We start from the raw sequence: 27,996 nt of genomic DNA on the forward strand, positions 1-27,996 counted from the left end.
ATTCAGGCTGACCGGACACTTCCACCGTGTCCTTGACCTCTGTAGCTGACTGGCTGGACGTGGGTGGGAGTTCCCTGGCGGTCTGGGCGGTGTGCGCAGATCTTGATGGGAGGAGAGGGTGTTCCCCGGCCGGGGTACCACACCCACAAACAATAGCCGGGTGTGAGCTGTAATCCCCTGGGGTAGGGGTGAGGAAGCTCCTTAAGTCCAGTATAGGCTTCTGGGACCTTCAATGTGAAGAGAGAGACATTTAGTTTAAGTGATGGAGTATCGTATCATTATGACGTATGAAACTACATTGTTACGAGAATACTGTATCGATTTAAAAAAAACAAAAGTTTATATTACTGTTTTAGTTCTGACGGCTAAAATAAACATCCGAATGCGGGGGGGTGGGGGGTGGGGGGGTGGGGGGTGGGGGGGGGGGGGGGGATGGAAATGGGCACCATAGCGCTATTGTAAAACATATACGATGCCCTAACCTTCATCTCTCGAGAAAAGACAGCAGTTTATAATTGGGTCAGTTTCGTATAAGGGAGTGCGACTTACCCATTCAGGGAGTTTGTAGGAAGTTCTTTGATCTGTGTCTCTTTGTAATAATCGTCCCCGTCATCCTTCAAGACAATTATCATAGTATCAGATATCTGTTACTGCTACTTTACTGCATGCTCGGCTAATATCAGAAATGGTGTAAAGACTTCGTTCTTATTGTTGAATGGTTCTTTGCTGTTCCAACAGCGACCTTTGAGCGTTATCGCAGTATTGTTTATGTTATCATTATAAAGTATTAGTTAGTTTCAGTTGTCAAGACTGACGACTACAACATATTATACCACTACACGACAACTACAAATAACAACTGGTAAAGCATCGAATCCTTCAAACAAATCGGTTCCCGCTCTTAAAACGGTATTTGACGACGATTAGGCCTAATAATGTTGTAGGTTTGGGTTTGGTTTGTTATTTAACGCCGCACTCAGCAATATTCCAGCTATATGACGGCGGTCTGTAAATAATCGAGTCTGGACCAGACAATCCAGTGATTGACAACAACATCGATCCACGCAATTGGGATCGATGACATGCATCAACCAAGTCAGCGAGTCTGACCACCCGATCCCGTTAGTCGCCGCTTACGGCAAGCATGGGTTTTTGAAGACCTATATTCTACCCCGGAATCTTCACGAAATGATATTGTTGAACACGGAATGAACAGTTTCTTCAGGACCTGGACAAGTTGACACCTTCACCTGTGACTGTGCCACGAGGACACATTTCAGCTTTAACTTGTAAAGTGGATACAAATAAATATATTTCAGCGTGTTACTGAGGGCATCGGGCGTTCGGTCGACGTGGATGTTGAGAGACAAGGTTACGAAAAAGATCATATGAGACATGAAAACGTTATGGTTCGAACACGAAAAAAATTGAAATACTTTCACTCACTAAAATCGACAGCGTCGATAGTGAAAAGTTAATAAAAGGCGTCACACTAACACGTATTGCAACTATAGTCAACAATTACGACACTTTGCCACCTCGTGACTAACGAAAATCACAAATTTGTGCTGTGACCGACCACGTCAGTCTTACCATCACTCAAAGCACATGGCGCACTGCCGCTCGATCGCACTGCGCAATCTCATGGGAACCGGAAGCATTAGTGACGTAGCAGAATCGTGTGTGCAAATACTGTTACATAACGACTATAGAGAATACTACACTCATTCTCGTTAGATACCATTTTTACGAAACGAGTGGACTTTCTATGGTATCTGACCGAGCGAAAGCGAGGTCAGATACCATAGAAAGTTCACGAGTTTCGTAAAAATGGTATCTAACGAGAATGAGTGTGGTATTTTATTTATTACCCACGTTAAATATATATTTAAGTGTAAATACATAACAACTTTCGTTCGTTGACACACCAAACTGAAACCGGTTGCAAAATGTGGTTGCGCATGAATATTGATATATGACCAAATATGGGCATTGTTGACATGTTTATGCATACGCATTAATTAACAACATGCGCCTGCTGTTCTGTTTGCAAACAAACCAGCACCGACGCTCAAGATCCTTTTGGAAGAAAGTCTTCAACTTATGGTAATTCAAGCGCCATGTTGTTAGTACGCAGGACACCGATAAGAAAATTTGAAATGTCACACTAGCGCCGCGCTTTGAATATCGGACCAACAGTCGGTCACACTGCCGGGGTCCTGTCTGTGCAATCAAAATGGTTCGGTTTCCTTGATCTATCAGCTGAATTTATATCATGTCCGTACCATTTTGGAAGAGGGAAATCAGACTGTTCGCCAAAGACATTCATGTTAACTGTACCACCCTTTACTGAAGACGTGAAAATCAACAAACTCAAGTCTGCTTGCATGTCAGTGACAGCTTCGAACGATCGAAGGGCAAGGTCGCCACCGGAATAAGAAAAGACAACCACGATCCACTCACAGCGTTTTACGCTAGAGATAGGGAATGTTACTGTTCACATTTGGGATGTTTGGGGCCACAAAATCAGAAGTCAGGCACACTTCCACGGAGTTTTCGAATGATTTTTATCGGAACTGTGAACTTTAAGTATCTGGTCGTGCTGTCGTGTTCGTTCATTCATGAACAACAACACCTACCGAAACAGCGCCACAAAATACGCTTCAAAGGGGACACCGATGGCACAACCGGATCATCCCAAGTAAGTCTAGATATCTGTCCAGATAGTTTAAACAGGCTTCATTTCACCACGCTTATCCGTTTACGTTAAATCAAATTGAAAGTTGCGAAAATGGTCGGGTGCGTCACGCTCAAGGGACGCGCTCGATCGGCAGTCGTACATTGTAAATCGATTTATAGATCTAGCTCGATTATACGTCTGTAGGAGCTCTATGCATAACTTATATTGAATGCAAACCGAATTTGATGCGTGTTACTTTCTTGTTTGGTTTAATAAAGTGTTTGTAAATATCTCTCGTTCTCATGAATTTCTTCAGTTCTGCCTTGTAATCGCAAAATGAATGACGTCTCGCGATTTTTTATGAATGAAAAAAGTAGTCCCGGTGTGACAGAGGTCACGGTTATCCAATCAAAACGAATAAAACAAGGTCAACCTTGTACGACACACGTGTGACGTACGGATTTAGTATCTTACCACCTGTATCTTCACCACGTGGGTAATAAACACTGCGATGACACGGAAAAACATTATGAAACCTACCGCTACTCGAGATGTGCAGCGGAATCTCCGGACCTGTCGAGAACACCACTTCCTGAGTCTTCGAAAGTACGACTGGGGAATGTGTATCTTACTCGCCATTGTGTCCAGGACAGATGTACCAGTGTTTCAGAGACGTGAGGAATTCATAAAAGATAGCATTTCACGTACAAATATGCCAGTGTCACGGCGAATCAAGAGTTGATGTGAAGTCAAACGCTCCTCCCTTGCAACTCAGGCGACAATCGTGTGACGTCATGAGAAACAACCAATCACAGTGCGTCACTAAGTGGCTCCATACAGCGACATTTCAAAACACCATTTGGAGGAGCTGGTAAGTGACTCAAAGTCCAAAATCAATAATCTACATTCGGTATTTGAATTAACTGTGTGTCCTTTTTATCACGTCTTTAATCTTCCACAAGGTTAATACGGTTTAGAATCTAATTATGAAAAAACGATCATGAAAATACGTGTAAGAGAACAAAACAATTACCCTTGAAACATGCATTTAATATTATATCATGCACATACAGTATTACACACTACGTGACGTTCTCCACTGCAAATACACAGAAACTATAGGGGACTAGAAATGGGCAAGTTGCAACCTATTCATTGACTCAAAATCCACTTGTTTGATAAATTAAAACTGATCACGTACATCAATCTAACAACAAATGATGACGACAAATTCCCTATCTCAGTTTCACAAGCGCTTATTACAACGTCCAGATCTGAAGTTAAAAATTAAAATTAAAAATTAATGACAACCAGCTGGGGCTAGCCTGATAGTGTTAATTTGCATCCGTGAAAAGACAACTTATGGCGGTCAACATTTATCCCGTGTGCCCCGTGTGTGTGCATTTTGCTCAACTCCAGGTCTATCTGTCATTCACTTACTTATTCACTCAAATTTTCACAGACAGATTAGTATATTTTTTAATAAACAGTGTAATCAACAACGTCGATAATAGAGGGGATCGGTTTCAGTTTTGTTTTTTTCTATAAGATACAATAATTTCATGACAGAGTTGCCTCCCATTATCCGGCAGTCCTCATAGTTATGGTTTGCAAAACATAGCGTACCGGCATCCGAAGAAAATCGAGTTTGTCAGTATCTCATAGCTGGTCGTGATCGTGAGGGCAAGTTAGTGCAAAGTGATGTGCGCCCTATCGCATAAATTGCAGTGTCGATCTAAGTTTTGACAACGGGAGATCACCGGCCAGCGAGCGACCACATGATTATCTATTATCTAAAAAACACTGACAGCGATATTTGTAACTGATCATTAACCTCGCGTATGTTTATTAAAAATGAAAAGCTAACTTAAGTGAAAAAGTCAACTTCGCCTCTGACAACGGGCAAAATGAAAAACTTTGTGCGAACTGAATTCAAAACGAGGCTTACTGAAACTTTAAGCATTCCGTGTACATGATGTATCAATAGCATGCAGACTCCTACTGATCGATGTACTGCTTTCGGCAACATAGCGAGTTCAGTTTTCAATCACCAAACAGTGGACTCAGGATTGAGCATAAAGCTTATTTGTTTATTATGTTTAGCAATTATTAACCATAGCGGGGAGTTACTGTTCATTCTAAATCTATGTATCAATTAAATTGGGCACGAATTGGTCATGAAATCATGTCCGGTTGTGAATAAACATTTACAGAGCTGTTTCGACTTTGTTTTATTTTATCTAAGAAATATATTGCATTATGTTAATTTTCCTAGCATTAATATCAGTTGTTAGAATATCCTGACGTATTATTGTAAAAAATATCAATATTATTTTGTTTAAATATTAAACAAGCAGAGATTCTTATCAGCCCCCATCCCACCCCCCACCCCTTACACACACACACACACACACACACACAAAATACCCCCCCCCCCCCCCCCCCCACACACACACAAAAAAAAAAACAACCAAAAAAAACAACAACAAAAACAACAACAACAAAAAACAAGAATTTATCACTTTTATTCGTAGGTCAGTTTATAATTCATATTCAACATCCATGCTTCCTCTTGATAACGGCGTAAGAATCTACACTGAAACGTCACTGAATGCAATATACCAGAAGTTGTTATCCATAAACTATTAAAGTTGTAAGGAAGATAATTTATGGATGTCAACTTCTTTATTATGAGGAACACATCGTTTCGGGGTATATGCTTACTCCTTCATCAGGTGAATTTCACAATAAAGAAGTTGACATCCATAAATTCTCTACCTTATGTGTATTGCTTCTAAAAGCCTTTCAAAGACTTATTAAAGTTGTTTTCTTATGTAAAGTTAATGCTTTAGAATAATTAGAGTTGAAATCCTTTGCTGTGATAAAACTATTTGCCAATAATGACACCTGTGACATCATACTGTCAGTAAATGGGATTTATTTGTTTTGGTTTATTTGAGAATGTAATACTTTGTGGTTTCTGTGTTTCTTGCAGGTGATTTCTTTCAGTTTTGTGGTAGTATTTACTTGAAGTTCAGCACTGGCAGGAGTGGATGTCCAAGCATAGAAGAAAGGTATGCATGGTGCATTAACAATACAAACATCTTCAAGAATAAAAATATAGAAATATATTCTGTTTTAATTCAGTTCAATGTTTTTCTCTCCTATAAGCCAGTGGTATTATGGTATTATTGTCAGTCCCTCCTTCCAAATTTTAGCTGTTTGACCATTTAATATTGAGGGGGAGGGGTGCTAAGATTTTAGTTAAAGACATACAAAAAATGCGGACATCAAATTATATCTTTCCCAAAGAAGAAGGCAACCACTTTATGCTTACATCAAAAATAAGTCCCTTATCCCAAGTTATCAGATTATATGTGTGTCGTAGTTTTATTCAGTGGCTAAGGCACAAGGTTATGGATACAGTGGAAGGTCATCCAGTGATAAGTTCTGACTCTTCATTTGAGGACTGGAAGGGCTGACTGAAAGTTCTGACTTGTCACTGAACAAAGAAATAAAGGTCACCTCAACCAGAATTATCTATTGTCATTATGTTGCTATCATAATCATATTTTTCATGGATATCAAGGAAATGGATTATGAGGTATCAGATGCATAGCCTTTTTCGCTGGAATCATGCTAGCCCTCATTGCTGAATGTATTGGATAAGACCAAGAAAAATTCAAATGTTTGACATCATCAAGAGGGCTTTGTGCAGGGCTTATTGTCTGGTGTTTTTTAATTTGCAAGTACTTTTGAAAATCAAATAGCTTTTAATAGTATTGAAAGATTTGTGAACAATTTGCACACAGACATATATATAACCTAATTAAAAAAGTAATAAAAACATTTTAATTGTTTTTCTTTGCCCTACATCAAATAACCCAGAGGTACGCTGCAAAGAGAGAGTGCATTTGGCTGACTTGTTGTTTAAAGGAAAGAGTTCAAAGTGAATTCAACAACATTTCAGTTGGGCAAACGTTTGTAACACAAGAAACGTTGGCCCTACGATATTTAGCCAACGTTCGCCCAACCTTGGGCCGACGGTCACAATAACGCTGGCCCAACGTCAGACTGCTATCTGGGTAGCTACTCTACGCTCGATGAGATTGGCCTAAGGGCTGTGTCATATTTTGCTGACCCCCATCCTCACCCCTCGCCTTTATATAACACTATTTCACAGAAACCATGACCATCCCTTCCCCCCACTCCCCACCAAAAACACACTCTATAATAAATGTTCAAATTTTCAATAATTGTTTCAGTGATAACAAGACCAATATAGACGAAGAGGTTTAAATGCTTAATTTTATATTATTGCATTGAATGCTATCTCAAAAGTTAATAGATAAAATAATCTGAAAAAAATGAGAAATTATATAAATCCCAATTTTGAACAAAATAAGGACGTTTTTCCCAATTTTCCTGGAGCACTTTTAAAGTTTACATTCCAAGGTAAATCCCAGGGATATCTTTTGCGTTGTGATCGGACTGGGGGCTAGTCTAAGGGGGGTAACTCTGGTCTGTTTAGCTCGGAAAACGAAGTACTCATTTGTCATATACATTTCGGCGCTGTGATTACCGGCGCATATGATACCACTGTCACAGGCTCTTTAAATTTGCGTATCACGTGAACAGTCTCTTCTCCAGTAAACAAACGCGCTTATTCTGAAATCATGGTCGCGTTCCACAAAGCGGTCGTAACTACAATCAATCTTAACTTAAGTCGGATTCTTAAGTCATGAAGATACGAAACATTCCTTTAGAGTGGCAGATGACGCTTTATCGGAAAATGGCCAAATCGCAGACCTCTGTCGGCGTCAAACGCGTTCGTTGCACCAACTTCACAGCAAGCGAGATCGCTGTCCTGGTTCATGGGATGGCTGTTCACCACACGACGTTGCATTTATGGGACGGGCGTAAACTTGAGCTAAGACGATTGTAAAATCTGAGTCACTGAGATTGATTGTAGTTACGATCGCTTTGTGAAACTGGACACTAATTTTAATATATATTGAGGACGTTGTACAATGTTTGTTTGTTGTTTAACGCCACACTCAGCAATATTCCAGCTATATGACGGCGGTCTGTATATAAGTATTCGAGTCTGGACCAGACAATCCAGTGATTGACAACAACATCGATCCACGCAATTGGGATCGATGACATGCATCAACCAAGTCAGCGAGCCTGACCACCCGATCCCGTTAGTCGCCTCTTACGACAAGCATAGTCGCCTTTTACGGCAAGCATGTGTTGCTGAAGACCAATTCTACCCCGGATCTTCACGGGCCGGAACGTTGTACAAAGTCGATCATCATGGAACCCGTCAACAGAAAGCACCTCTAATAAGGGTGGATAAACCGACTTCGAATTCACATTCATATTCAATAATATTATGGCTGAGCGTGAGAAATTGTGTTTTGTTGATTGTTGTATCGGTTTCATTACATACATAGTTTAAGCTATAAAAAATCCATAGCTGGATTGAATGAATATTATTTTACGCCGTAATTGCAACTCTGCAACTTTTCACGGCCACACTAAGGGGGGACCAGAGAGATCATGACGCTTTGTTGGAACTGAAATAATTCACAAACGGTTGAGTATATTTGAACAGAGGCTTTATTCCATATGAACTGGTCTTACCATTTAAGGCACAGGTTAGCCATTTTGGGCGGGTACGAATCTTAATAAGTACTATTGAATTCATAACCTGCACATCAAAGCCTATCAAGCAAGTTCAACATAACAAATTACAAGTCAGAAAAACTCAAAACTGACTATATTTGATGTAAAAGTAAGATTATATATTTCTCTCATTCGTTACAGTGACCAGCAGTGATAAACTTATAATTGATCGCGGCACAACATTTGTCGTAAATATGCAACAGCTCTCATTTTTATCATTGACAAAATATTCTGTCGTCCTCATGTCCTCGCATTGAAATAGTTTAGCGAGTCTGGCCGTTCTGTCGACGTGATACAAAGTGTGCATGGCCACCCGATAGCGATAGCTCACCTTACGGTAGTAGGTGGACACTGACTAAAGAGTAATGCACACGAGTAACATTCAATACAATATTAAACCTCCACTAGTTCTAATGAGATTATGTTATTTTTCAGTCTTGACAGATTAAATACAATGAGGTGTATTTTGTAGCTTTATTGAATTATTACTTAGAGATTGTGGACAATTTTCGAAACAATAATTTACCAAAAAGATATTTACTTTTCTGTACCAAAAAAAGTAATGTCATGAAATGAACACAACCCCAACTAAGTAATAGCCAATAAATGTTCAGTCTAAATGTGAATCCACATTATCAATATATTTCAAATTAAAAAAAAACAGACATGAGACATGTGAGACTGAGATCACGGTTTAATGCGACGGACAAATGTGCGTGATGTACATGCAGAGAATGGACGCACAGTATTCATTGTCTCTACATGGGTGTCTGTTATTTCATCCATCAATCATAACCACAGTCCACACGATCCATGATTCATTCCAGGATCAATATGTACAGTATACTACAACGAAGTTGGCGGGGGATTTATAAATGGGCCCCGTCCGTCCGTCCGTCCGTCCGTGCGTGCGTGCGTGCGCGTCCCGAAATCGTTTCCGGAGCATAACTCGGAAACCGTTAAATATTTTTCTACGAAACTTTGCATGTCTATCATACTCATGCTTAACTGGTGCCTTTTGCTATTTAGGAATTTTAGAAATTTGTATTTTTTACGTTTCGTTGGCAACAAGTTGAACTTGGGTTCTATAGGGTAGAGTTCGTTTCCGGAGCGTAACTCAAAAACCGTTAAATACTTTCTTACAAAACTTTGCATGCTTACCAGGCACATAGTGAACCGGTGCCTTTTGCTATTTAGCACTTTAAGAAATTTTTATTTTTTACGTTTCCATGGCAACAAGTAGGGTAGGGTTTTTAATTCCGGATGAAAGTTTCCAAATCTATCAACCAAATGCTGAATTGTTGCCTTTTGCTATTTATGAATTTCATGCAATTGCACACGTCATCGCTTGGGTGGTTACGGTGCTATTCGGGAAGAACTAAATGTGTGATTGACAGTGAAGAGGACGTCTGTCGAAAATCATAAAATTTTAGTTAGTGTGACTGAAACCAAAATACAGGATTGATGGCAAAGATGTAATAGGGGTAGAAGATTCGCAAGAATTATACGCTACAGCGGTCATGCGTCCGTCAAACCAGCCGTTTCAATCAGAAGGGGTTTACTGTGATTAAATAGCCTCTGATTAACCAATCAGAATCGAGCAATTTCCAAATTCATGGTAGAATGTGTGATACAATTCTGAATATTTCTGTTTATGATTTTGCATACACATCTGGCATCTGCTTGATTGGTGCCTTTTGCGAGACAGTTTTTTTTATAAATCTTTCAAGGTAACAAGTTGGACCTCGGTTCAAAGGGCGTGTAGGGTTCAGACATATATCAGGCATACATCGTACAACCCTGTGGGGATACCAGGTTAGAACTGGTTCTCAGCAACCATTGGTTTTTATGCCATTATACGAATATAAAATCATTACTTGTTCCAGAAAAATATGTATCTGTACTTCAGGATAGAACTTTGAGAAGATCTTTGTGTAAATTACGTATATCATTACCTAATTTTAATGTTAATAATCTGTTGCTAATGCTAATGAACAACTGATTTGTTGAACTCCCGCAATTCTCATACAATATCATCTCTGTCAACATTCCTGAAGAAGATTTTTGAAATTAGGCGTTAATATTTTATGTAAACTTATCATTACCCACACGTGACTGTACAATGTTGATACAAAAAAAAACACTTCTGTATTATAGGTCAGTATGGCTGGATCGTTTGCAGGCAGAGGTGACGTTGATGAGATTATTTGCATATTCATACAAGCACGACACTGTCAATTAGCTGGAATATTGCTGAGTGCGGCGTCAAACAACACACTAACAAAACATGCAAGAGGTCGGTGTATGGTTCTTAGTAAGAAGTGATAACAAGGAGTAGATGGCTTGCAGTATAAACAAGTTTGCTTTATACAGGTAGATTTATATAAGAAGTATTGTGGGGGCAGCACCTAGTTGTAGTGGTTGTTGTATTGGTGACCCAGAGCACCTACCTGTCCCTCTTGGGACTCATGCGTGTGAGTGGGGTACACATATCTATTATGAGTTTTAGTATTGAAAAAAAATCTGTTTTTGTATTGATATGATTTTATGTTACATTTTTAGTAATTGGTAGAATTTTCTTTGCTGTGCTGTTTATATACGTTCGAGGAGCTGAGCATATCGTTGCTTTAGGAGATCTACGACAGATAGACTGCATTTCTTGTTTTAACCGAGCTCAGACTGGGGCATGGTCTCGACATTCCAGTAACAAATGAGTGATGTATTCAAGATGGGCATACCGTATCATAATGCTTTTTGTGACCGAGTCTCAGGAGTGGCTACTTTCCTTTCATTGGAGTATGAGTATGGGTTTTTGTCGTCTTGGGACCATGTCTTAGCCAAGGTCATCTGAAACGGATTAAGATATAAACAGCACTCATAATAAGTGAGTGAGTGAGTGAGTATGGTTTTATGCCGCTTTTAGCAATATTCCAGCAATATCACGGCGGGGGGCACCAGAAATAGGCTTCACACATTGTACCCATGTCGGGAATCGAACCCGGGTCTTCGGCGAACGCTTTTAACCACAAGGCTACCCGACCGCCCCACAAATAATGAGAAGTGACCTAGCTGCACATCTCGTTCTTGATGGCTGTCAGTCAATGTACATTGCAATGGAAATTGAAAATTGGGATGCGCATCTTACAAGTAATGGCAATTAAGTGATTGTAGACACATACATGTCATGGCTACAGGGTAATTAGCTTTTGTAATTAGATGTTCATTCAGACAAAGGATGTCCCAAATTGGTCGCTATGAGACCTCAATAAACCGAAACAAAAATACACAGTCAATCCTTATAATATAATTTGACAATGAAAACATGTGTTATCAAAAAAAAGTTATATACATCAAAGCAGACAAATATGACGAGATTGATTAACATTCCAGGCGTAGAAATACATAATGTGGCATGACATGAATCAGGTGATTGTTTAATTTATGCACAGAGCTTAACACGTCCACAAAGTCAGAAGCCAATTAACATCGATATCAAACACAGTTCACAGGACCTTTCAATCAAGGCAAGAAGAACTGCAGCTATTATGATTGGAGAATTTAAGGCGGCTGACCTAATCAATGGCCGTCAGATCAACACATTTATTCCCTGAGAACTGGAAGACACAGTTGGAAAAAAATTGAGTAAGAAATGAAATGAAACTTGAAGACAGGAAATTTGTTGAACTGAGATTGTGCGATGTCTGACTTTGTGCAGTGAGTGTGAAAGATGGCGGTATTGGTGGTATGTTTGATAATGAAAAACCGCACTGAACGGTTACTAGGTCTGATAACTTCATGATAATACATGTGAGCAGATAGGGAATTCCCCCGATAATCCGTAGTGAGGTAAGTAGTCCGCTTTTACATTCATTGGGAAATGAATTCAATTAACATGTGCCCAATTTACCTATAGAGAATGTAGGAATTACAATGCAGACAGCGGAAATTCAATTAGTAAGTATTGATGGAATACAATGTACAGGTATAAACCTAGACTAATATCGAGTCTCTGAAATGAACATATCGTACAGAAAAACAACAGGTAAGTTATCTTGATAAAAATATAATAAAAAGGATCCAAGTGATTCTCTTCATTTCCTCATACTGCTGTAATCTAGAATTTTAGAAACATTATAGACTTGCATGGGCTGTATTTGATAAATTTGTATCTGGGTCTGTAAGACAGACTAGTATGAACCATATTTTCTTGAGACTTGTTTGTTCTATAAGGTAAAAATGTTTAACAAATAGATATGTGTCTAGGTAACTGATATATGTGCAACAAACTGTTATGGGCCATTTGTATCTGAGGCTGGTGCAGACATCTGATAATGTCAGTAGCGTGTTCCGGAGATTCCAAGGTCAAGGTCAATGTGACAAACTAAATATTTTGACTTGACCATCAACCAACGAATATGGGGGAGGTAATCCTGAATTGACCCTAAAACTCTAAAAGCACATTTTAAAGATTTTCAGCTTTCTAAATGAGTTCAGAGATGTGAGAGGTATCTTGAACAATTCATGTTCAAAATGTTTGCCAGACAAGTTGAAAGGAAACATACACAGTATAACAACTTTTTCTCTGTGGGCTGTAACTTCCAGGTTTAACACTGTTAGCAGGTGACACAGTTAATGTACTAAAGTCGTAGCAACCGAATGACAGGCAAAACTATGAAAACTATTACGATGGCAATCCAATGTATCAGGTCAGCATTTTTCGATAAGAGGAGGTCAAACACACTTTGGTGTCCATTGGCAGCTGCTATCATTATGGGTGTCCATCCATCCGATCCTCTAATGTTGATATTAGAAGGTGACACAAGATGCTGTACTATAGCTATGTCACCACCCTCACAGGCAAGATGAAGTAAACTATCACCATTGTTGTTCACCAGTGACAGGTCAGCTTGCTTTGCTACCAGGAGGTCAAACACACTTTGGTGTCCATTGGCAGCTGCTATCATTATGGGTGTACATCCATTCGGGCCACTAGTGTTGATATTAGAAGGTGACACAAGATGTTGTACTATAGCTTTGTCACCACTCTCACAGGCAAGATGAAGTAAACTATTACCATTGTTGTTCACCAATAACAGGTCAGCTTGCTTTGCTACTAGGAGGTCAAACACACTTTGGTGTCCTTTGACAGCTGCTATCATTATGGGTGTACATCCATTCGGTCCTCTAGTGTTGATATTAGAAGGTGACACAAGATGTTGTACTATAGCTTTGTTACCACCCCAACAGGCATGATGAAGTAAACTATTACCATTGTTGTCCACCAGCGACAGGTCAGCTTGCTTTGCTACAAGGAGGTCAAACACACTTTGGTGTCCATTGGCAGCTGCTATCATTATGGGTGTCCATCCATTCGGTCCTCTAATGTTGATATTAGAAGGTGAAACAAGATGAGATACTATAGCCTTGTTACCACCATGGCAGGCAAGATAAAGTAAACTATCACCATTGTTGTCCACCAGTGACAGGTCAGCTTGCTTTGATACTAGGAGGTCAAACACACTATGGCGTCCTTTGACAGCTGCCATCATTATGGGTGTACATCCCTTCTGTCCTCTAGTGTTGATATTAGAAGGTGACACAAGATGCTGTACTATAGCTTTGTTACCACCCTGACAGGCATAATGAAGTAAACTATCACCATTGTTGTTCACCAGGGACAGGTCAGCTTGCTTTGCTACCAGGAGGTCAAACACACTTTGGTGTCCATTGGCAGCTGCTATCATTATGGGTGTCCATCCATTCGGTCCTCTAATGTTGATATTAGAAGGTGAAACAAGATGAGATACTATAGCCTTGTTACCACCATGGCAGGCAAGATGAAGTAAACTATTACAATTGTTGTTCACCAGGGACAGGTCAGCTTGCTTTGCTACTAGGAGGTCAAACACACTTTGGTGTCCATTGGCAGCTGCTGTCATTATGGGTGTCCATCCAATCTGTCCTCTAGTATTGATATTAGAAGGTGACACAACATGTTGTACTATAGCTTTGTCACCACCCTCACAGGCATAATGAAGTAAACTATCACCATTGTTGCTCACCAGTGACAGATCAGCTTGCTTTGCTACCAGGTGGTCAAACACACTTTGGTGTCCACTAGCAGCTGCTATCATTATTGGTGTCAATCCAATCTGTCCTCTAGTGTTGATATTAGAAGGTAACACAAGCTGTTGTACTATAGCTTTGTTACCACCATGGCAGGCAAGATGAAGTAAACCATTACCATTATTGTTCACCAGTGACAGGTCAGCTTGCTTTGATACTAGGATGTCAAACACACTTTGGTGTCCTTTGACAGCTGCTATCATTATGGGTGTACATCCATTCAGTCCTCTAATGTTGATATTAGAAGATGACACAAGATGAGATACTATAGACTTGTTACCACCCTCACAGGCAAGATGAAGTAAACTATCACCATTGTTGTTCACCAGTGACAGGTCAGCTTGCTTTGCTACCAGGAGGTCAAACACACTTCGGTGTCCACTGGCAGCTGCTATCATTATGGGTGTCCATCCATCCCGTCCTCTAGTGTTGATATTAGAAGGTGACACAAGATGTTGTACTACAGCCTTGTTACCACCATGGCAGGCAAGATGAAGTAAACTATAACCATTGTTGTTCACCAGCGACAGGTCAACTTGCTTTGCTACCAGGAGGTCAAACACACTTTGGTGTCCTTTGTCAGCTGCTATCATTATGGGTGTCCATCCATCCCGTCCTCTAGTGTTAATGTTAGAAGGTGAAACAAGATGTTGTACTATAGACTTGTTACCACCCTCACAGGCAAGATGAAGTAAACTATCACCATTGTTGTTCACCAGTGACAGGTCAGCTTGCTTTGCTACTAGGAGGTCAAACACACTTTGGTGTCCACTGGCAGCTGCTATCATTATTGGTGTCCATCCAATCTGTCCTCTAGTGTTGATATTAGAAGGTGACACAAGATGTTGTACTATAGCCTTGTTACCACCATGGCAGGCAAGATGAAGTAAACTATAACCATTGTTGTCCACCAGTGACAGATCAGCTTGCTTTGCTACCAGGAGGTCAAACACACTTTGGTGTCCTTTGACAGCTGCTATCATTATGGGTGTACATCTATCCCGTCCTCTTGTGTTGATATTAGAAGGTGACACAAGATGTTGTACTATAGCTTTGTTACCACTCTCACATGCAGCATGAAGTAAACTATCACCATTGTTGTCCACCAGCGACAGGTCAGCTTGCTTTGATACTAGGAGGTCAAACACACTTTGGTGTCCTTTGACAGCTGCTATCATTATGGGTGTCCATCCATCCCGTCCTCTAATGTTGATATTAGAAGGTGACACAAGATGAGATACCATAGCCTTGTTACCACCATGGCAGGCAAGATGAAGTAAACTATCACCATTGTTGTTCACCAGTGACAGGTCAGCTTGCTTTGCTACTAGGAGGTCAAACACACTTTGGCGTCCTTTGACAGCTGCTATCATTATGGGTGTCCATCCATCCCGTCCTCTAATGTTGATATTAGAAGGTGACACAAGATGAGATACTATAGCCTTGTTACCACCATGGCAGGCAAGATGAAGTAAACTATCACCATTGTTGTTCACCAGTAACAGGTCAGCTTGCTTTGCTACTAGGAGGTCAAACACACTTTGGTGTCCTTTGACGGCTGCTATCATTATGGGTGTACATCCATCCTGTCCTCTAGTGTTGATATTAGAAGGTGACACAAGATGTTGTACTATAGCTTTGTTACCACCATGGCAGGCAAGATGAAGTAAACTATCACCATTGTTGTTCACCAGCGACAGGTCAGCTTGCTTTGCTACCAGGAGGTCAAACACACTTTGGTGTCCATTGGCAGCTGCTATCATTATGGGTGTCCATCCATCCCGTCCTCTAGTGTTGATATTAGAAGGTGAAACAAGATGCTGTACTATAGCTTTGTCACCACCCTCACAGGCAAGATGAAGTAAACTATCACCATTGTTGTCCACCAGTGACAGGTCAGCTTGCTTTGCTACCAGGAGGTCAAACACACTTCGGTGTCCATTGACGGCTGCTATCAATATGGGTGTACATCCCTTCTGTCCTCTAGTGTTGATATTAGAAGGTGACACAAGATGTTGTACTATAGCTTTGTCACCACCCTCACAGGCAAGATGAAGTAAACTATCACCATTGATGTCCACCAGTGACAGGTCAGCTTGCTTTGCTACTAGGAGGTCAAACACACTTTGGCGTCCATTGTCAGCTGCTATCATTATGGGTGTACATCCTTTTGGTCCTCTAGTGTTAATATTAGAAGGTGAAACAAGATGAGATACTATAGCTTTGTTACCACCCTCACAGGCAAGATGAAGTAAACTATCACCATTGTTGTCCACCAGTGACAGGTCAGCTTGCTTTGCTACCAGGAAGTCAAACACACTTCGGTGTCCATTGGCAGCTGCTATCATTATGGGTGTCCATCCATCCCGTCCTCTAGTGTTGATATTAGAAGGTGAAACAAGATGCTGTACTATAGCTTTGTCACCACCCTCACAGGCAAGATGAAGTAAACTATCACCATTGATGTCCACCAGCGACAGGTCAGCTTGCTTTGATACTAGGAGGTCAAACACACTTTGGTGTCCATTGGCAGCTGCTATCATTATGGGTGTACATCCATTCGGTCCTCTAGTGTTAATATTAGAAGGTGAAACAAGATGAGATACTATAGCTTTGTTACCACCCTCAGATGCAAGATGAAGTAAACTATCACCATTGTTGTCCACCAGTGACAGGTCAGCTTGCTTTGCTACCAGGAGGTCAAACACACTTCGGTGTCCATTGACGGCTGCTATTAATATGGGTGTACATCCCTTCTGTCCTCTAGTGTTGATATTAGAAGGTGACACAAGATGTTGTACTATAGCTTTGTCACCACCCTCACAGGCAAGATGAAGTAAACTATCACCATTGTTGTCCACCAGTGACAGGTCAGCTTGCTTTGCTACTAGGAGGTCAAACACACTTTGGCGTCCATTGTCAGCTGCTATCATTATGGGTGTACATCCTTTTGGTCCTCTAGTGTTAATATTAGAAGGTGAAACAAGATGAGATACTATAGCTTTGTTACCACCCTCACAGGCAAGATGAAGTAAACTATCACCATTGTTGTCCACCAGTGACAGGTCAGCTTGCTTTGCTACCAGGACGTCAAACACACATAGGTATCCTTTGACTGCTGCTATCATTATGGGTGTCCATCCATCCCGTCCTCTAGTGTTGATATTAGAAGGTGACACAAGATGAAATACTATAGCTTTGTTACCACCCCTACAGGCAAGATGAAGTAAACTATCACCATTGTTTTTCACCTGTGACAGGTCAGCTTGCTTTGCTACCAGGAGGTCAAACACACTTTGGTGTCCTTTGACGGCTGCTATCAATATGGGTGTACATCCCTTCTGTCCTCTAGTGTTGATATTAGAAGGTGACACAAGATATTGTACTATAGCTTTGTCACCACTCTCTCAGGCAAGATGAAGTAAACTATCACCATTGTTGTCCACCAGTGACAGGTCAGCTTGCTTTGATACTAGGAGGTCAAACACACTTTGATGTCCTTTGACGGCTGCTATCATTATGGGTGTACATCCATTCTGTCCTCTAGTGTTGATATTAGAAGGTGACACAAGATGTTGTACTATAGCTTTGTCACCACCCTCACAGGCAAGATGAAGTAAACTATCACCATTGTTGTCCACCAGTGACAGGTCAGCTTGCTTTGCTACTAGGAGGTCAAACACACTTTGGCGTCCATTGGCAGCTGCTATCATTATGGGTGTACATCCTTTTGGTCCTCTAGTGTTAATATTAGAAGGTGAAACAAGATGAGATACTATAGCTTTGTTACCACCCTCACAGGCAAGATGAAGTAAACTATCACCATTGTTGTCCACCAGTGACAGGTCAGCTTGCTTTGCTACCAGGAAGTCAAACACACTTCGGCGTCCATTGGCAGCTGCTATCATTATGGGTGTCCATCCATCCCGTCCTCTAGTGTTGATATTAGAAGGTGAAACAAGATGCTGTACTATAGCTTTGTCACCACCCTCACAGGCAAGATGAAGTAAACTATCACCATTGATGTCCACCAGCGACAGGTCAGCTTGCTTTGATACTAGGAGGTCAAACACACTTTGGTGTCCATTGGCAGCTGCTATCATTATGGGTGTACATCCATTCGGTCCTCTAGTGTTAATATTAGAAGGTGAAACAAGATGAGATACTATAGCTTTGTTACCACCCTCAAAGGCAAGATGAAGTAAACTATCACCATTGTTGTCCACCAGTGACAGGTCAGCTTGCTTTGCTACAAGGAGGTCAAACACACTTCGGTGTCCATTGACGGCTGCTATTAATATGGGTGTACATCCCTTCTGTCCTCTAGTGTTGATATTAGAAGGTGACACAAGATGTTGTACTATAGCTTTGTCACCACCCTCACAGGCAAGATGAAGTAAACTATCACCATTGTTGTCCACCAGTGACAGGTCAGCTTGCTTTGCTACCAGGACGTCAAACACACATAGGTATCCTTTGACTGCTGCTATCATTATGGGTGTCCATCCATCCCGTCCTCTAGTGTTGATATTAGAAGGTGACACAAGATGAGATACTATAGCTTTGTTACCACCCCTACAGGCAAGATGAAGTAAACTATCACCATTGTTTTTCACCTGTGACAGGTCAGCTTGCTTTGATACTAGGAGGTCAAACACACTTTGGTGTCCTTTGACGGCTGCTATCAATATGGGTGTACATCCCTTCTGTCCTCTAGTGTTGATATTAGAAGGTGACACAAGATGTTGTACTATAGCTTTGTCACCACTCTCACAGGCAAGATGAAGTAAACTATCACCATTGTTGTCCACCAGTGACAGGTCAGCTTGCTTTGATACTAGGAGGTCAAACACACTTTGATGTCCTTTGACGGCTGCTATCATTATGGGTGTACATCCATTCTGTCCTCTAGTGTTGATATTAGAAGGTGACACAAGATGTTGTACTACAGCCTTGTTACCACCCTCACAGGCAAGATGAAGTAAACTATCACCATTGTTGTTCACCAGCGACAGGTCAGCTTGCTTTGCTACCAGGAGGTCAAACACATTTTGGTGTCCACGGACAGCTGCTATCATTATGGGTGTCCATCCATTCTGTCCTCTAGTGTTGATATTAGAAGGTGACACAAGATGTTGTACCATAGCCTTGTTACCACCACGGCAGGCAAGATGAAGTAAACTATTACCATTGTTGTCTACCAGTGTCAGGTCAGCTTGCTTTGCCACCAGGAGGTCAAACACACTTTGGTATCCAAACCAAGCTGGAATCATTATGGGTGTCCATCCATTCTGTCCTCTAGTATTGATATTAGAAGATGACACAAGATGAGATACTATAAAAGTGTCACCACCCTGACAGGCAAGATGAATTATTTCATTTCCCCTTTTGTCTCTGTTTTGTGTGTGTGATATTGATTGCAATACCTTATAACACTCATGCGATCCATTGTAAGCAGTAACCATGAGTGGAGTCATCCCTTCGTCATCAAAAGAATTCATTACAACTTGCTTCACTTCATCATGATAGAGTTTGCTCTTGTGTTCTTTCAGAACCTTTAGTGTGTTCTTATGTCCAAACATGCTTGCTATGTGTATAATGTTTCTCTTGTTCTCATCAGTAGTAAGCACATCAGCACCATGTTCTATCAGATACACAAGTGTTTCAGAACTCCCAAATGTAGCAGCCAGCAAAAGCCATCTGTTCATGGTTAGAATAATGTCTGGATTTTCACTCCTGGGTATAAGCCACTTCAATACTGTCACGTTGTTGTTCACCACACAACCTTCCATGGATTCATTGATCTCTGTTTGAGTAAATTCTCCTCCAGTTATATTTTCTATTTCTAGGACAATCTTTGTACAGTGTCCAAAACCAGCCCAATTCAAAAAGCAATGCCCCATATCTCTTTTGTGAAACCAACAGTCATCCAGGGATCCAACACGCAGTTTATCAAGCAGTTGAAGAGCCACCTTTTCTTGTCGGAGGATCGGGTGTGTCACTGATTTAGAAAACTGCCCCTTCTTGATTGATTCTGCAAATCTAGTTGTCAGGATATCATAATACTGTTCGGAGACAAATATTAGGTGGAGATGATCATCGATTTTGCTTTCCTCCACTGGTTGTGCTTGCACTCGCTCATATATGAAGTTGTCACTGCATTGAGTCAGCACAAATGTTGGACTGATGTCATACAATGAACAAGCACAAGCATCATATATGGAAGAATGGGCAAATCCAACAGCATCACCACGTGTAAAGAATGTTCCTCTAAGACACTTTGCTGCTTCATACATCCCTAAGCGTGACGCTGATGGCATCAACTTTAAAACCTTTCTGACCATGTTGTCCAGTTTCTTGTCCTTGCCGTCTGCTTCCAACATGGCCAAATCTAACTTATCATCACATAATAGCATCAGAACTAATATGGCGGATCGATTAGTTTTTGACCTCAGGAAGCTGTTTAGTTCTAGCCTAAGATAAGACAGTGGTGTCTCGAAAAGGTTCTTTTTATTTTGGAAAATAGACGAAAATTCAAAATATAGTTTACAGGTAAGAGGATATCCAAATATGTTTGAATCTGAATCCCACGGTTTGAAGTCGGGTCTATCATCAGAAGGGTCTCTATGCAGATTCCAATAGTGCTCAAATATTGCCTTTTTCTCTGCTTGAGTATATCTGTGTTTCTTTTGAGTTGTTAAATCCACCAGTGTGTGTCCTTTGAACAGTGAGAATCTCTCATATTGTAGCTGGCCAAGTCCATCATGGAAGTTGTATGTCTTGGATGTGAAGACAACACGAACATCCTTTGTTGGCTGTGCTTTTCGGTCAGGATCTCTACTTGCTATATTTTGACCTCTTTTCTCAGCTTCCTGTTTCCTCGGGGATTCACGCTTCTCTGCTGACTTTTTGCAGTGTTTTAAGTGGCGATCAAGCTTATTGAGAAATGTTTTTAGCTGTGAAACATCGATGGATAATCCAACAGTACCAAACATGTCATCTATGACCAGAAATACTCTAGGTGATGAGCTCAAGAAGCTGTCCAAGTCAAACTGTTCAGTCCTGTCCACAAAGGCAAACTTGTACCCTCTTCTCCTATACTGTGAACCCAAGATGAGAGCTGCTGTTGTTTTGCCTTCTCCTGAAGCACCACAGATGGTGACATGGCCAAACTCCTTCAGTTTTTGTTTTACAGTCCTGAAACTCTCCGTTTCAACAAAGATTTCTTCAGCATCACTTATTTGAATGTCAAGGGTAGCTACAAATAAAAGCAATCATTATTATACGGTTTAATTATGAAATGATTTGACAGTGGTAATGCTCAGTGGTTTTGAAACCTATTCGACTAAAGCTCCACTATCAGATCCCTATTTCCAGCATAGTTGGTTCTTAAATTTCTTCTCTGAATGTGTTTGTTTGTTTGGTTGCTGTTTAACACCACACTCGGCAATATTCCAGATATATGATGGCAGTCTGTAAATTATCGAGTCTGGACCAGGCAATCCAGTGATTGACATCATGAACATCAATCCATGCAATTGGGTTCGATGACGTGCATCAACGACCAGCGAGCCTGACCACCTGATCCCGTTAGTCGCCTCTGACAACAAGCATAGTCGCCTTTTACTGCAAGCATGGGTTGCTGAAGACCTATTCTACCCCGGATATTCATGGGTCTCTCTAAAAGGGCCACACGGAGGAAGCTGAACTTTGGCATGTTTGTTTCCTCTGATGATGACATCATATTGTGTGTACATTTAGTGTCAGTTATCAGTCATCATTATTTATCATGTTTATGCAGACGATATAAGATTATCAATGCTGACAGACCAACACTTGAGATTTCTTTAAACCTGTTGGGGTGTTTTATGTTTCTTTTTCTGTTTTGCTTTGGGTTTTTTGTTTTTTCCTTTTGGGGTGTTGACATGGCTTATGTTACTTACCATCACCAACAGTCCCTGCAGCGGTTGGTCCAGTAAATATGTTCTGCGTCTGGACGAGGGTGATGGCTTTAGGGGCATCGCCTATCAACAACATTTCAAGGACACAAATGGATAACACTGATTAATATTTAACAAACTATCTACAAAATATCACATGGCAAAACCCCATGTAGCTCACCTTCTTGCATATAGCTTAATATACTGACCGTTGCCCTTCATTGTCATGATGCCAATTTCTAGTGCTAGCCCACTGAGATACCATGCTGCAGTTTAACATGAATACCGACCAGTCCTTGTTTTATCCCCTTAATGCTGAGCGCCAGGCAGGGTATACACAAGTTCCATATTTAACGTATGACGCGGCCAGGGATCAAATCAGCTCTCCGGGTGGACGCTCCGCCACTAGACCACGGAGGCGGTCGTATCAAATTCAAACTTTAATGAAACCAGTATAAGGTGTACAGCAAATGTTTCCTTCTCATGCAAAGTGTTCAGTTTTCAGGTATTGCAACTTCACTAGCCCAGTGGAGATTCCAGGTTGCAATTGGCCCTAAGCAATCAATGCTGGTCATAAGAGGCGAATGAATGGATTGGGTAGTCAGGCTTAGGACTTTAGTTGATAGAGTGCCATCATACCCTGACAATTTCGATTGTTGCTCATAATATCAATCACTGGTTTGTCTGAGGTCCAGACTGGAATATTATGTTAAGCAACAAACAAATCTAAACAATTACTGCCATTTAACTGTCGATACATATGTGTCATATCGAAATAAAGTGTATCGTAAAGCCCTAACAATTTTATGAATAAGTTCCTGTTTCCTAATATACCAATAATGTAAGGCTTTACTTGATGTGGCGAGATCATCGATGCATGTAGTAGTAATTTGTTTGTATCTAATTGCATACACCTTCTTTAAATACACATCAGTACTTGTCACTCCCCAGACAAGAATGTTTCCGAATATCCTAAAATACATCTTACTTCAAAAGAGTAAATATGCCCTCATAAGCCTTGTTAAATAATGAACGTTACAAAAATCGTAGTACTGAGATTATAATGATGATGTAACTTGCAGTAACATTATTTTATTGAATGGTTTATTTCTCTTTCTACACAATATACATGTGCAAGGTTCAGGTAAATCTATTTTACCATTTTTCTGTCCTTGACATTGGTGCCCAAGTTTAATTAGTTTAAGAACGGATGATATTTAGTTTCCCATTACAAATAAATACAATCACTTAATGATTACGTTTTCAACAGTGGCTAGTCTTTGGTATTGAGCTTCATAAATCAGTTATGATTCTACCTTGACATTTTTATCCAGATGTTTCAAATCTACATAGACCATGGTCTTGCTGATTACTTCTGGGCAAAATGCCATATCATCTACACTGCATAGAAGGGCCATGTAGAGCACCAATGCCTGTCAGCCTACATTAGACAACATGGTTTAATTTTATGCTGATGGTCAGCACAGAGAAAGAGGATCAATGAGTTGGGTTTGAATAGAAAGAAGAGAAGAGAAAGAATGGTAGTTATAGGATATGTTCACAATGTGAACGACACATATGAAAAGTTAAAATGTCTATTTACATTACAATCATAATATTTACATATATGTTCTATTCTGCATTAAGTGCTTTCAAAATATGTTTTCATGTCAATGGCATATCTTTTAATAAGGTCACAAATGTAACCTTTTCTAAATGTGGACGCTGGCATTCCAACAGTCACATATGTGTTGAAAATGCTTCTTCCAGCTAAAATATACAAATTTTCATAAACAATTTTATGTTAACGTCCAGCCTACAAAATAGTTCTGAATGTGACGCACTCGTTGGCGCTCTCTCTGATATTTTACAAACCGTCAACAAATCATCAACAAAGCCTTGCAAAAATATCAAATGTACCAAAATGAATAATGGTATGATGTTGAATGTTAAGGGGCAAAACGTAATATGGACGAAAAATATTATGGTTTTGATAAGAAAACAATGTATCAAATAAAAATAGGGGTCTGTTTTTTTGCAACACAAAAGTTAACTCAGCTGGAACAACTGGAAACCTTCTTTTTTTATCAAAACAGGAAACAATTCTGGAAACTATTAAATAATATTAGAATTTATTTATCCTGATCCTGAGAAGCTAACATAACACTTCAGGAATATTTACAACACTAAAACAGAGATATGCATATGTGACAGTCTTAAAAAACAAATAACAACTAATGAAATTGTCTCTTTTATGAAACAATTTAAAACAAACAAAAGTCCAGGCGAAGATAACAAGGAATTAACTTTTAAAATCAATATATTGTACATTGATGACCAGTTGGTTAAACTGTTTAATGTCTTAAATAGTAGTCACTTCCCACAGAGTTTAGTCATGAACCATGACTGTAGAATATATATAATTAATGAAAAAAGAACAACAATCTAGATATATATACAAGAGAAATGTATTTGAGAAAAAAACACAATATTATAAGCAATTCAGATTTCCTATCACCAGCATTCAAAGAGACAATAAAGTTTTAATTAGACTCTCTCTTCAAGGAAACTCTTCAGATGCTGATACAACCAAAGGCACAGTAAACAACCTTAGGACGTAGAGGGTAGTTAAAAATGAAACAATATTAGAACCTTACTCCGGTCTCTGTAAAATAAGGAAATATCGAGTGCAGTTTTGTAAACTAAGATTAAGTAACCATAAATTAACTACAGAAGTTGGAAGACATAAAAACCACCCACCCCACTACATCAGAGACTGTGCTCTACATGTTCAACCAACCATGTGGGTTAAACAATGGGGATCTTGTTTGTTCATAGCAGTAACTTGATACATTGTATGGCTAGTTCCATACTGAGAGGAATTTGTGTAGGGTGGGAGGTGTCATACAAGTTACTGGATAACACTTTTACTGCTTCTGTGAGATCCTAAAGGATAGGCACTTTTCTTGCATTTGGCCTAGGACTATGATGACAACATTCCGGCAAAAGAAAATATTTATTCAGATCTTTCATCTTTAATGTTGACAAATAACATGTTGCGCTTCCTAAATTATTTACAGCAATGTATTGAAATATACTTAGAGAATGTACTGTACAATTCAGTGCCATCAACACGGTCTTACTATCTGCGTCACAATACTTAGACTTCCCATCTGTAGAACCTTATGACATCATAATATTGATGTGTACTTACGAACAAAAAGGTGATTTTCTCAAGGGATGTTAGAGTAATGCTTACAGGATATCTGCCTATGAGCTTTGTTATCTCACGTTGAAGTAGTTCAAGTAGTATGAGGCAAATTTAGGTTTGGGTACAAAAGGCTAGCACATGTAGATAAAAATTGATCTTCAATGGTCCTTGAATTTGCTCTTTCAACCTACTGAAAATATTAGGCTCAACCAATGCCACGTCACTAATCTTTCCCACTATAACCAAATATTTCGCAATTGCTTTGTCATTGTGATGTGGCACAGTGGAGTACTGTTTTCAATATTGAGGTTTCAAACTTCGATTCGATACCTGTAAATCCTTTCAATTCAAAACTTCACGCTTTCTGTTCCAAATGAAACACAATGGAGTCAGACAGCTCCGCATTATAAGCAGTGCCTCGATGTGGGTAATAATTATCACTTAATTCCCAGCTTCAGGTCTTTGGTGGGTCATGTTATGTTTACAAATTAGTTTTGGATTGAACCAGTTATGAAACTCGGTTCATTTACTTATGCTTTGTAAGAGAGCTGTAAACATACCTGAGTTGGCGCTCATCGTATTATCTTCTGAGGTGATGACCTCAATCATCTGGTCATCCTCCTCCTGTGGCAATGACACACGTGTGACATCACTAGAACTGGCCATCTCAGTCTTAGTTCTTTACACAGCTTCGTCATGCAGGGATGAAGTTGTCATTTTCTGGTCCATCTGAACAAAAAAGCAATTTTAATGTAACACATTAATGCAACTGTTTATGCACTTGGGATGGTCTGGTCTTCCAGGGACTTTTCTAAACCTGCCCAGAGATCGATTTTGGACAAAAGTCTGCAGAAAAATTCAGAAAATAGTCTCAAACTGGAATTATAAATTTCCCATTCATAACTCAAGTTACTATGTAGTGTTTCACTTGTATCATGACCAATAAAGCGGAACATATACAAGTGATCTGACAGGTCAGTCATGTCAATATGACCTCACAAGAACACATGCATCTCCTTGGTTATTGCGTAATCACTGACATGTAAACAACATACGATTTAAGAGGACATCATTCCAACGTGTATCAACAAGATTGAACAAGATGGTTCCAAACCTCTTCTTCTCTACGCATCAGGTCTTACTAGAAACCAGTAAAACCCCATGCCCGACATTGATATAACCGTTTATTAAAAGGCTATTACGAGTACCTTCCAAAACAATGGTCAATATCCGTGATAGGTTAAAGTATAAGACTGAAGTTAAAACTAACCGACCCGTCAAGATCCGGGGTAGAATAAGACCCATGCTTGTCGTACAAGGCGACTATGCTTGTCTTAAGAGGCGACTAAAGGGATCGGGTGGCCAGGCTCGCGGACTTGGTTGATGCATGTCATCGATCCCAATTGCGTGGATCGATGCTCATGGTGTAAATCACTGAATGGTCTGGTCCAGACTCGATTATTTACAGACCGCCGTCATATAGCGAGGAATTATGCTGAGTGCGGCTTTAAACAACAAACAGACAAATAATACTGACCAAGAAAGGTTTATACGTGTACGGGAAAAGTGCCTTGTTCTCTGTATGTACGAGATTCAAGACTATTTATTTCAAGGGAATAGGGGAAAAAATGTTGATGCGAACAACATTTTAAGTTCCAATTGCATACAAATGTTACATTCATCAAGAGCGGAGCCAGCAATTTTTAAAAGGAGGGGTCCAAAATTTCAAAATCCTCTCTCAGATAATTTAACTGCCTACAACATACTACACATGGTTTTCGAAGCAGGGGTGGGTCCCGACTCCCTGGTGGCAAGGAATCCCAACACAATGTTTGTTCTGAAACCAGCATCTCAAATCTGCATGTTGCTCCCAATGTAAACTGAATATTTTCCTCTGATATAAAACAAAAACAAACCAGTCCTTTTTTGAGAGAGCTGGGCGACTCTGCGGCCATCTTTCTGAGCATAATGTTTATCCTGAACAGCCATCGTATCAGTCCGACACAGGACACTGCATGGTGACCAAACATACCCCAGTTTTAACTTCATATACTTTCTTGTGTCCGAGATGTAGAAAATGTAATTGCGACTGTATCTACATTCCATGACCTCGACTTATAATCTTTCAGTCAGTGAAAATAATTGTTTTATTCACATAAGAAAAAGAACATTTGCTCATTAATATAAAATCCAAACTGACATTTAAACATACAACGTATTATATCATACTAATAGTGTAGCAAGAACATCTATACTCACTGTGCATTTGCAGCGGACTACGCCCAGTCCCAGCTTGTGATGATTGGAATGTGGCCAGGCAAGTTTCATACAGGTGCAATGCGATGTGA

General features: G+C 40.0%; 1 protein-coding gene across 1 annotated transcript; it reads right to left on the reverse strand.

Annotated features, from left to right (window-relative positions):
* Nucleotides 1-589: 589 nt before the first annotated feature.
* On the reverse strand, nucleotides 590-27,990 carry LOC139473557 (uncharacterized). The gene is given in 5 exon segments (XM_071256208.1): nucleotides 590-614; nucleotides 11,110-21,755; nucleotides 22,441-22,521; nucleotides 26,209-26,377; nucleotides 27,908-27,990. Coding segments are annotated over 3 exon segments (8,934 nt in total). The 5' UTR covers nucleotides 26,315-26,377; nucleotides 27,908-27,990; the 3' UTR covers nucleotides 590-614; nucleotides 11,110-13,008.
* Between the last annotated feature and the right edge of the window lie 6 nt (nucleotides 27,991-27,996).

Source organism: Haliotis cracherodii, unplaced genomic scaffold (assembly GCF_022045235.1).
Source record: "Haliotis cracherodii isolate W230 unplaced genomic scaffold, xgHalCrac1.p SCAF_3, whole genome shotgun sequence".
In the NCBI taxonomy this organism is placed as follows: Eukaryota; Metazoa; Mollusca; class Gastropoda; order Lepetellida; family Haliotidae; genus Haliotis; species Haliotis cracherodii.